This window comes from Oreochromis niloticus, linkage group LG13, assembly GCF_001858045.2.
Source record: "Oreochromis niloticus isolate F11D_XX linkage group LG13, O_niloticus_UMD_NMBU, whole genome shotgun sequence".
Lineage (NCBI taxonomy): Eukaryota > Metazoa > Chordata > Actinopteri > Cichliformes > Cichlidae > Oreochromis > Oreochromis niloticus.
The window spans coordinates 31,683,379-31,695,365 of NC_031978.2; the positions used below are offsets into that span (position 1 = coordinate 31,683,379).

Here is an 11,987-nt window from a genome sequence, read left to right on the forward strand (position 1 = left end):
TAGGTCATTTTTAACATTTATTTATTACAATTTAAGACTAAAGACTTGTGCTGAATGATTTCATTTATTTACTACAGCAGTTTGTCTTTAAAATGTAGAAAGACTGGCAAGTACTGCTGAAATTGTACTGCCATATAAAGATATCTCTGATGACTTCTTTACACTGACAGAAATTGTACTGCAGTACAATTTGTCTGGCCCACTTAAAAAGTGGTTTGTGTGTGGCCAACGTTGTAAATGAGTTTGAATGAATTTGTAAAATGTAATACAGATACTTTCTGAATTTTAAAAAAACCTAAAAATATATGTAATTTTAACATTATTTTGTTACCTGTTTCAGTTGTACATGTTGACTTTTAAATTACAATTTTTCAGTGTTTATAAAACAGTAAACTGTAAATTCAACAAGGACATTTGATATTTAAAACATATTCCTACTGTAAAATACACACTTTTACTTGGTTCAGGACTTTACAGGTATATATGTATTATTTACAAAATGTTGATGTAAATTAAACATTGTTTTTTTGTTTTTCTATTTACACATTTTTGATGTCAAGATTTTACATAATTTTACTGTTAATTTCACAAACATTTTTTACAGTGTACACCACCTGAACTGGCAGGTTATGTTGTCACGCAAAGTACTGTGAGACATTTACTGAAATATCTTGACCCTTACAGGGTTGAGCAACGACAAAGAAATTGCCTAATGCGACGCACGTATGTAAATCCTGGACCAAATTTCATGTTGCATGTTGACTCCTATGACAAACTGAAGCCTTTTGGAATCTGTATAAATGGAGCTATTGATGGCTTTTCGAGAGTTATGATTTGGCTTCATGCCTATTCAACAAACAATGATCCCAAAGTCATTGCTGGCTATTTCATAACAGAAAGTGAAAAGGGGATGGGCACACCTGCTAGGATTCGCTCTGATTTGCGAACAGAAAATGTCATAATGGCAGAGATGCAAAGATTCGAAAATTCGGAAGCAGAAAACGCGAAAACGCGTGAAACGGGCGTCACTGTACTGCGTCTGGTGCGTTTGGCTCGCGAATAAAACCATGCGCGTCAGTTTTTGTGTTGCGTTTTGTGCATATGGCGTTTCGCGTCTACCGCTGGAGTTGGAAAAATCTGAACTCCAGCCTCAAATCGCGCCGCGACAACCAATCAGGAGCCTGGTGATGTGGGTCTGACCTAGGTCAAAGGGGCAGATCCAGCCAAAGCCCTTCATTCTTCATTCAGTATGGAGGAAAAGCTCGTCACTGCCGTGGCTAATCACCCAGAGCTGTATGATGCTAGCTGCTACTTTTACTGAGACAGGATTAAAAAGGACCTAGCTTGGAGGCACATAAGTGAGGAGATCGGGCAACCTGGTAAGTTCATTCATTCTTCTTTTGAATTTTCAGACTGACCCGATGAAGCCGCGCAAAAGCTAGCAAGCCCGCCTACTGTCCCGCTATTTTCCCACTGATGTACAAATACCTTTCCGTTAACAAGATAATGTGTTTATTCAGAGGACATCTGCAGGAGAAAGCGGAAGAGCCTCAGGGACACATATAATAAGGAGAAGAGGACAGAGAAGGAGAAGAGGAGTCTGCAGCAGGATCGGGGAGGAGATGGAAGTTCTTCGCGGTCATGGGGTTTCTGGACCCCTTCCTCACCCCGCGGGAGACTAGCGGCAATATGGTGGGGACCGTGGAGAACATCCCCCCCGAGGACCAGGGACAGCCCGGAGAGGCAGCAGGGGAGTGTCAGTCAGAAGGTATGTTTACAATGAATTAATGTAGGCAGTTAATTTATGCGTGTTGTCATATAGGAATATATTTTGTTTATTAATAAACAGTATACAGTGGTCCCGCTGTTCATCCGTCACTGCCTCGCTTTTTCGCTGATTTTTTTTTATTGCACCGTACAGCTTTCAACAATGCGCATTGCATTCTGCAGCCTGATTAACAAATCTCCTCCGTGCCGTGTCTCCTGCGCTTGCCAGACTTATCATGTTTGGTTTTGATAACCATCACGTCCAATAGAAAAAACACCACAAAAACACTCATAACACACTCATTCGGAAATACACACCTGCACCGCGAGGGAAAAAGGCGCACAAAAGTGGCGCCATAGACGGAGAAAAAACGTGGCATAATAATACTTTTACGTTTTAAAATCGACAAAGGTTTGCACTTTGAGAATCAACTTGTGAGAACTGCGACTATTGTTCATGTGCTGCAATAAATGAGAGACCACTGTATATAATTTCTCTATAACTATTGTTTTCAACCTGTTAACATTTAATATTGTCTTGATAGAGGCAGCAGAGCTGCTTCTTCTGGCTCCCCAGTCCCTCCACTCCTGCTGCTGCACCCACAGGTATGTACATCAAGCACTGATAGCTTTTTACTCGCTTGGATTCCCCTGTGATCACCTTTACTAAATATCTACAACCAATCTGTTTATATCCTGTTTTTTTCAATTTTGAAAATCAATTATCAGCCTTCTCATTTCTTTGTGTTGTTTTGTGCTGTGTTTTACAGGCCCACAGAGGAGGACAGCTCAAAGGCGGTCGAGGGACGGGTCCCAGGACGGTCCATCGGCGGTGGAGCTGGCCGTCCTGGAGTCCCTGAAGAGGCCACGCCAGTCTCCAACGGAGCATTTCCTCCTTGGCCTTGTTCCTGCTCTGGAGAGCATGCTGCCTCACACGAGAGAATTTGTCAAATTTCAAATGTATAAATTAGTTTTTGAAAACAGCACACCTGTGTTAAATTTGGAAACATTGGACCCTAATGATCAGTAGTTTTCTGATGAGGCAGCAGCTCTCCAGGGCAGAAACAATGTTGTTATTTTTCTCCTCCTTCTCCCTGAGGCTCTTCCACTCCAAGCTGGGTCCTTTTTATTCCTGTCTCTCTGTAAATAGTTACATTTTATATATTTATGTTTAATGTTTTTGTTAGTGAATTTATATATTTTTTCCAATAAACATTTGTAATGACTAATGTCTCTGTTCTACTACACAGCAAATATTCGCACACGACTTGACACATGTAGAATTTATTTCATATTATACTAATGACAAAATATACTAATACAGTGGGATGCAAAAGTTTGGGCAACCTTGTTAAAAGTCATTATTTTCCTGTACAAATCGTTGGTTGTTACAATTAAAATTGTCAGTTAAATATATCATATAGGAGACACACACACTGATATTTGAGAAGTGAAATGAAGTTCACTGGATTTACACAAAGTGTGCAATAACTGTTTAAACAAAATGAAGCAGGTGCATAAATTGGCAACACAAAAAAAGAGAAATGAAATAAATATTTAGTGTATATCAATGTGTGTGTCTCCTATATGATATATGCAAGTGACATTTTTTATTGTAACAGCGATTCATACAGGAAAATAATGACTATTAATAAGGTTGCCCAAACTTTTGCATCACACTGTATATAGGAACATAGTGAAGACAAGTTATTTAAGAGAGTAAAGAGAGGTTAGTTTATTTTGGAGTAGAGCTCCATTTATTAAGAAAAATTTAAAAAGGCAGGAACACTCTTTAGAGGTTTGTGGGTGGCTCTTAAAAGAGCCGTTGTGGGGAAGTCACTCGGACTTCAAACAGGCTACTCCTTTGGTTGCCAAGACACAGCTCCCTCCGCCGAGAAGTGGGCCATGAATTTCTCCTTCACCAGGAGTTGTTTGCTGCTACACAACCCAGGCCTTGCAACGGTTCCACCACAGCAGGTGCCCCTCTCTCGTCCAAACAGCGCAGAAAATTGTGGAGAACACACGTTGCCTTCACACACTTCTCCGCAATTTCAGGACGGAGCTCCATGGAGCGCCGATACAACCTCCACTGTGAGGAGAGGACACCGAAGGCACCCTCCACTATCATCCGGGCCCTGGAAAGGCGATAGTTAAAGATCCTCTTCTCTAATGGGAGGAGGCGTCCAGGGAAAGGCCTCATGAGCTCCCACCGCAGCGGGAACGCTTCATCAGCCACAAAGACATGGGGCTGGGCTCCACGGTGTTCTCCACCAGGTAGAGGCTGGTCAGGAGGCAGATGGAGAGTCCCAGCCTGAAGAGCCTGACCAAAGGTGGAGTTGGCCAGAATACCACCGTCGCTGGTCCTCCCGTACCCCCCAACATCAATAACACGGAAGCAATACCCTGCATCCACAACCGCATGGAGAACAATGGAAAAAGTTCCCTTGGAACATGGATCCTGAGTTGGGGGGTGCCTTCGTCTGGACGTGCTTCCCATCCAGAGCTCCACAGCAGAGAGGAAAGTTCCAGCGCTCCTGGAATCCCTCTGCAATGGACCGCCAGTCTGCAGTTGAAGGCACAGCCATGAAATCATCCACTAGACAGTCCCAGATGGCCGTCAGTACCTGGGGGATGATCTGGCTCACCGTGGACACACCAACTCGAAAACTGAACGCGATGGTCCTGAAGGAGTCCCCGGTGGCAAGGAACCTGGACAAAATTGTTTAAAATTAGTATTATGTGTACTGCAGTTACAAATACATTATTCCAATTCCAAAATACTTTTGTGATGTCAGATTTAAATTACAAAACATAAATAAGATAAGATAAGATAAGAACAACTTTATTTATCCCGAGGGAAATTCTTTTGTCATGTACATGCTCAAAGCAGCAGGACAGACCGAGGAACAGATGAAATAGATATAAGATATACAATATATACAATAAGAATAGTGTACAGTAATATACAGTAGGATAGTTCAAGACAAATAATCGGATAACTCTAACAAAGTAATATACATAACTATATCCTGGTGAATAAATAACTAAACTATCAGTGCAGGCGGTTCTAGAAAGTGACAAGTTGTTAGAGTGAATTGTTAAATGTTTGTCATTTTTATTCTTACCATTTGTACTTTAACTGTGTGTTGAAAGGAATTCTTTTGTTCTCCCCTCCTCAGATTCTCGAGGTTCTGGGTGAGGGGCTATAGTGTTTTATTGCGGTTACCCTCTTTATGACCTAGGATGTTGTTCCTGCTTTATGACCCTTTGGTCAGCAGGAGGACACACACACACACACACACACACACACACACACACACACACGCACTTGCAAAACCACAGGCAAGGTACCCTTTGTGTGTATGTATACATCATATGTTAATGAACCTATACATATTCATGTAACCACAATAAAAGAGCAGTGTTAGGGGAGAGCGGACGAGAGCAACTGGGGTCAAGCGAAGGAACGGCGCCTGTCCAGTTCTCTCCCGTGCACGTGAAACATAAAGAATGTTGCCTACTTCGTGTCTTGCTTGCTGTGTAATCACATTGCCTTTAACGTTCCAGCGAATAGGTTTAAGCTACAAACCTATCACAAGTATTGTGCAATAGAATGAAGGGAGTAGCAGCATATGATGGGGGGATGAAAACAAATATTCAATAAGTACTCTTGGGTAATATTGCACGGTCTGGGAGGGAACAGAATAACATAGGTAATAGTCTCAGGAGAATCACCTACAGAGTGAGGAAGAGTTAAACAGTCTTATTGCCACCGGTACAAAGGATTTACTGTGGCGGTCAGTTCTGCATTTCGGGGCAATGAGTCTTTTGCTGCGTTTGCTCCGATGGTCCATCATGGGGGCGTGCATGGGGTGGGAGGGGTTGTCCATGATAGAAAGAAGCTTTTTAGCATTCTCCTCTCAGACACCTCCTCCAGGTTCTCAAGTCTGACACCCAGGACAGAACCAGCCTTTCTAATCAGTTTGTTCAGCCTGTTGGCATCAGCTGTCTTCACCCCACTTCCCCAGCACACAGCTGCAAAGAACACGACGCTCTCCAACACCGAGTGATAGAACATGGTCAGGATTTTCCTACCAACATTGAAGGACCTGAGCCGCCTCAGTAGGAAAAGCCGACTCTGCCCTTTTTTGTAGATAGCATTGGTGTTCTTGGTCCAGTCCAGTTTACAGTCCAAGTGTACCCCCAGGTACCGGTAGTCCTCAACGATCTCCACGTCAGCCCCTCTGATGGTGACAGGGGTAGGAGGAGGAGCCTGCTTCCTAAAGTCCATAATCAGTTCCTTTGTCTTTGTGATATTAAGTTGTTGGTGGTTTAGCTCACACCACTCGACAAAGCTGTCCACCACACTCCTGTACTCCTCCTCCTGTCCATCCCTGATACAGCCCACGATGGCAGAGTCATCTGAGAATTTCTGCAGATGGCTTGACTGAGACTTGTACCTGAAGTCAGATGTGTAGAGGGTGAAGAGGAAGGGTGATAGGACCGTCCCCTGCGGCGCCCCTGTGCTGCTCAGAATGTTATCTGAGCGGCAGCTCTTCAGTCGGACATGCTGTGGTCGATTTGTTAAATAGTCCGTAATCCAACCTACCAGTGGGACGTCCACCTGCATTTCCGTGAGCTTATTCCCCAGCAGTGATGGTCTGATCGTGTTAAAAGCACTAGAGAAGTCAAAGAACATGACCCTCACAGTGCTCCCAACAATGTCCAGATGAGAATAAGCCTGGTCCAGCAGGTAGATGATGGCATCCTCCACACCGATACGAGGTTGATAAGCAAACTGCAGGGGGTCCAGCCAAGGCTCCACCAGCAGACGCAGATGTTTCAGGATAAGTCTCTCCAGCGTCTTCATGACATGTGAGGTCAGAGCCACTGACCTGTAGTCACTGGGGGTCAATGGGTTGATCTTTTTAGGGACAGGAACCAGGCAGGATGTCTTCCAGAGTGATGGGACTCTCTGCATCTCCAGGCTCATGTTGAAGATCCGTTGTAGAACTCCAGACAGCTGGGAAGCACAGCACCTGAGGGCCCTGGGACTGTCACCATCAGGACCAGCAGCTTTGCCGGAGTGGAGTCTGCCCAATTCTTTTTTGATGTCATCTGCTGAGAGGGACAGAGTGAGACAGTCTGAGGGGGCAGGAGAGGGGGGAGGCGAAAGGAGAAGATGGGAAGAGCTGGGTGTGGAGACAGGAGACGCAGGGCAGTCGAACCTATTGAAGTGTAGATTTAGGTTGTTAGCACTTTCGACGTCCCCATCCATCCCAACACCTCTCTTTTGTCTCAGGCCAGTGATGGCCCGCATTCCCTTCCACACCTCCCTGGTGTTGTTTTTCTGCAGTTTGTTTTCCAGCCTCCTGTAGGACTCTTTACCCTCTGCAGTCTTGGCTTTCAACTCCTTCTGCACCAGTTTCAGCTGATCTCTGTCACCGTTTCTGAAAGCTCTTTTTTTCTTGTTCAGGGTTGCTTTGATGTCTTTGGTAACCCAGGGCTTATTGTTGGGGAAGCACAGAATGGTTTTTTGGGGGACTACAGTGTCAACACAGAAGTTGATATAGTCTGTAACACAGCCTGTCAGATTGTCAATATTGTCCTGATTGGAATCAAAAAGAACATCCCAGTCCATTGACTCAAAGCATCCCTGCAGAGTCTCCTCTGACTCCCTTGTCCATGTTGTAACCGTTTTTGTGGCTGCAGGTTGTCTCTGAACGGCAGGTCTGTAAAGGGGCTGGAGGTAGACCAGGTTGTGATCAGCCCTGCCCAGAGGAGGGAGAGGGCTGGAGGTGTATGACTCAGCAGCATTGGCATAAAACAGGTCCAGTGTTTTATTGTCTCTTGTTTTGCAGTCCACATACTGCTTGAATGTAGGTAGAACAGTGGAGAGGTTCGTGTGGTTAAAATCGCCCGTTATAGCCACAAACGCAGAGGGACTATGATTTAGTAGGTCCGCTGTCGCAGAGCTGATGACGTCATACGCCTGCGCCGCGTTGGCATCAGGAGCGATGTAAACAATGACGATAATGGCGAGGGAAAACTCACGCAGTAAATAATATGGTCGAAGACCGACTGCTAACAGTTCGATGTGTTTGTTACACACAGCCATCCTCACCTTAACGTGACTGGGGGAACACCAGCGGTTGTTAACATAGAGAGCGAGTCCTCCTCCCCTCTTCTTCTCGCTACTGCCTGGGTCACTGTCCGCTCTCACACACGTAAATCCGTTTATATCCACCACCTGGTCCGGGATGTTTTTGTGCAGCCATGTCTCCGTGAAACACATAACACTGCATTCTCGGAAAACTTTCTCTGTCCTTGTTAGCGCCGCGATCTCCTCCATCTTATTAACCAGCGATCTGACATTGCCAGTCACCACAGACGGGAGAGCAGGACGGAATCTTTTCCTCAGTCTTCACGTTTTCCCCGCTCTGCAGCCGCGGTAGTTCCTCTTGATCACCGCGGGGATCTCATGCTGAACACCGGCATTGCTGTGCTGTCTTAGCCCCAGCAGCTGGTCCCGGCTATAGACAAAGGGGCAGCGTGGCGTCGCAGTCATCTCACTAGTTTTACACGGAGTTTCGTATCCAAACACGGCTAAAAACTTCTCGACTACACAAGAAGTATAAACTAAAAAACTAACTAAGTAGACAAAAAGAAATAAATAAGAGGAAAAAAAAGAAAGGGGAAAGTAATTTTCAACTGCAGAGAGCATGCTAGACAGGCTGCCATCCGAGACGGCGCCGGAAGTCAATATGTCAATAAATCTTACATAAAACATTTTGTAATTATAAGGATAATTACATAATGTATATTAGATAATATCTAAAACAGTCTGCGGGGATTATATACAAATATTCAACTATACCAGAATTAAACCAGGTCTAAATTAAAAAAAGGAGTGAGTATCACAACAAAGATTAACCCACAGTGGTCCTCATACCACAGTTTGATATCAGCAAACACCGACGGCATTCACTGTTAGCATAGCACATCCATGTTAGCAGTGTATAAACGGATAGTTTAGCATATATTAGCACAGGTATCAATAAAGGACTACCGTATTAAACACTTTTACTAACCTCAGGCAGATGGACAGGCGCTCTGCAGGTGGGATTGAGCGCCTATAGTTGAGAGAGAGAGAGATGAGATGAGAGATAGCCTTTATTTGTCAGTTGCAAGTCTTTTGCCCACAACCGAGATGACAGACCTTGCCGACCGTACATTCAGGGCTCTAGACTAACTTTTTGACATGGGCGCACCGGTACGCCTAAGAGTTAGGCGTACCGGCACAAAAGTTAGGCGCACTCAAATTTTTCAACCGCATCGCTTAACACTGCAGTTTTACATGTGCACTTTCTTTGGGGGGGGAAGTCCATACAGACAATATTCATTTCTAAATTATTAACTAACAAACTTGTGCTTAAATTGCTTTGTCAATATTGTAGAAAATGTTAAACTTAATCATCATCGTGGCTCCTCTGACGACCTGTTTGCTGCTGCCTGCTGCTGAAAGGCAGTGGGGAGAGGGGACACTTGGGCAGTGCATTTATTGCAGCATATAATGTGTTTTCTGGATACACTGCTGTTTTTTCAGCATTCAAAGATTGATGGCACCGTGTCACAGCTGGCTATGAATTTCAGACGGATCAGGCCTTAACACAAAAGTTATCAATCGTTCTTTTCATCTTTTCTTATTACCCACAGCTACATCCACTTCTGTCAGGCCTAGGCTGCTCACTAGGGCTGGGTATCATCACTGATTTCTATAATCCATTCGATTCCGGTTCGCAAAGTCCTGATTCGATTCAATTTTGCCTCAGACAGTCAGAAATATTATAATTCTGATCATTTATCAGTACTGATACACATGAGACTTCATCAGAATTGTGAACATCACAGCAGATGCCTTTGTGTCAAAGTAACTGAGAATAAAACACAGAAAAACATGAAGGAGATTTTCCTGGTCTGGCGTTTTATAGCAGATAACCTTAAAAATATTCTATTGAACAGCAGAAATTAGGCTTTCTTGTCCGAGGTCATTTAAGTGAAAAAAAGAAAAGAAAGAAAAAGACAACGGCCGACAGCGCTGTAAACAACGGTAGACTGGTGGGTAATAAGCGAATGAAAAATGCAGAAAACAGAGATTTGTTCTTGAAGTACAGAGAGAGATAGGGGGGGGGCTGTGCATGAAGTGTGATTTTTATCGTGGTGGAAGCAAAACAGCAAAAGTCAGAGGGAATTCATGACGACATTGATCAAATGTGAAGCGTAGTTTGCTGCTTCTTTTGCTGCTGGCTCGGCGAATTTTGGTTGGAGAGACAAAACCTGCAGCTCAGAATCAGCGCAAAAAAGACGTAAACACAGCGCCGACCCGACGCATCAGAATCGCTGAGCTCCGACAGCGTGTCCGTGTTCGGGCCGTGGGGTGAGAAAGCCGAGAAAGACAAAGCTGATTCTGATGCGTCGGGTCCGCTCTGTGTTTACGTCTTTGTGTGGAATCCGTTAATGAATTGATATCGCTTTATTCAAGCTACTCACCTCTCTCTTCCACCTGCACTTTCAACGGGACCACGGCCAATCAGAGAGGTCCCGCCCCTGACTATCTCTGATTGGTTTAGTCCACGATAGGGGCATAATGTGTGTCTGTTGTTGACCACACGGAGAGTTGCAGAGATTTTTTTTTTTTTTGTTACCCAAAAATATTTGGCAGCACCTTTGTCGCACCACTGAAAAATTTGGTCGCATTTGCGACCAAATTGGTCGCACTCTAGAGCCCTGTACATACAATACAAACATCACATTGGGGAGACAGATCAGGCCAGGTAGCGAGGAAAAAAACATCGAAATATGTAACACAAAAGGATAATACAGGAATGCACAGATATCAACACACCATAACACAATAAACACAGACAAGCAACATGGGAAAGTGTTCCAGTGTGTACATCTGATCTGGGACCGCTGCAATCTTCGACTGCGCCTCCAACTGACCCGATGTCCACATCAAAGGGGAGGTAAGCGTGGGAGGTGGCGTTGGGTAGGGAGGGTGATGCGTCAGTGAGTGCTTATCAGTATATGTATGTGTATGCGTGTCCATAGTTCAGCTGAGACAGTGTCCTTCGCCCTGCCAGGCTAAGTAAACAATCTTCCAGCCAACCCAGGTGGCCTTGTATGGAATGGGAAGGAACAGACTCAACACAGTCGTTATCAGGGAGTTTTTGTTCAGCTTCAGCCTTGAGCCCACAGCTGGCGCCGAAGGGGTAGCCGCATTATGATGGTGATTTTTCTTTTTGCAAACAACTCATGAGAATTTCAAGCTGTTTTTAACACTCCGACACTGGTCTCTCAATCTCCCGTTGGATAGCTGCGAGTTTCTCCATGATGTTATTAGCCGTCGATTCCGTGATCTTGTCACTCTTTTGCTCACAGAGCAGATTCTGAGACCTCACGACCGCAGCCAACTGATCTGTGACGTATTCCAGCTTCCGCCCATAGGTGTTGTTCTGAGCGGATTCTTCCCTGATGTATCCCAATATCCGCTCAGAGATGTTATTCTGAGTATTCACTGTAGCCGCTAGCGCCTCCAAGCTCTTAACCATGCTGCCTTCCGTGAGCCCTTTCTGAGAAGTCGCACCTCGTCCCATCGATTCAATCCCAGCGGGCAGCCTTGTGGGGGTTTGAACAGCCGGTTCCGCTTTCTTAATTCTCCGATAAGCCAGGGCCAGGCCAGCTCCGATCAGCAAGAACCCTGTTATCATGGTTCCGAATAGGTAGATATCTTCAGCGTCCTCGTCCGACAGTCCCGCCAGGCACACGATCCTCCATTTCTGCCACCCGTCCATCGTGTATCCGGCAGGGAAAGTCCCTCCAGGGCACTCGGGCTGTCCCGAGCCCAGACTTCTCGTTGAGAAAAGGGTGTCAATAGCATTCAGAGACCAGTTGATCAAATCCATAATTCTCTTTTAGGTTTTAGACACAGACTGTGAGAGAGTGTTCCAGGGAAAGTAATACAAAAAAAAACACGAGACTAGACAAGGACATAAGAACTAAGCAGGGAAGATAAGGGAGAGGAGAAAAAGTGCGTCCGCCTCCTCCGAGAGCCAAAGCAAGAGTTTTGGTGTCTAGGCGGGCGATTCTGGGACCGACGCGGGACAGCAGGTCCTCAAACTGGCCGAGTGAAAGACGGTGGTATCGCTGCAATCGGCGGT

General features: G+C 45.1%; 1 protein-coding gene across 1 annotated transcript; it reads right to left on the bottom strand.

Moving 5' to 3' along the window:
• Positions 1–3,179: 3,179 nt before the first annotated feature.
• LOC109204744 (uncharacterized) lies at positions 3,180–8,909 on the bottom strand. The gene is made up of 2 exons (XM_019366360.2): positions 8,859–8,909; positions 3,180–4,476 (listed from the first exon to the last, which is right to left on the bottom strand). Exon 2 carries the CDS (start codon positions 4,358–4,360, stop codon positions 3,686–3,688), a length of 675 nt encoding a protein of 224 aa, XP_019221905.1. The 5' UTR covers positions 4,361–4,476; positions 8,859–8,909; the 3' UTR covers positions 3,180–3,685.
• Between the last annotated feature and the right edge of the window lie 3,078 nt (positions 8,910–11,987).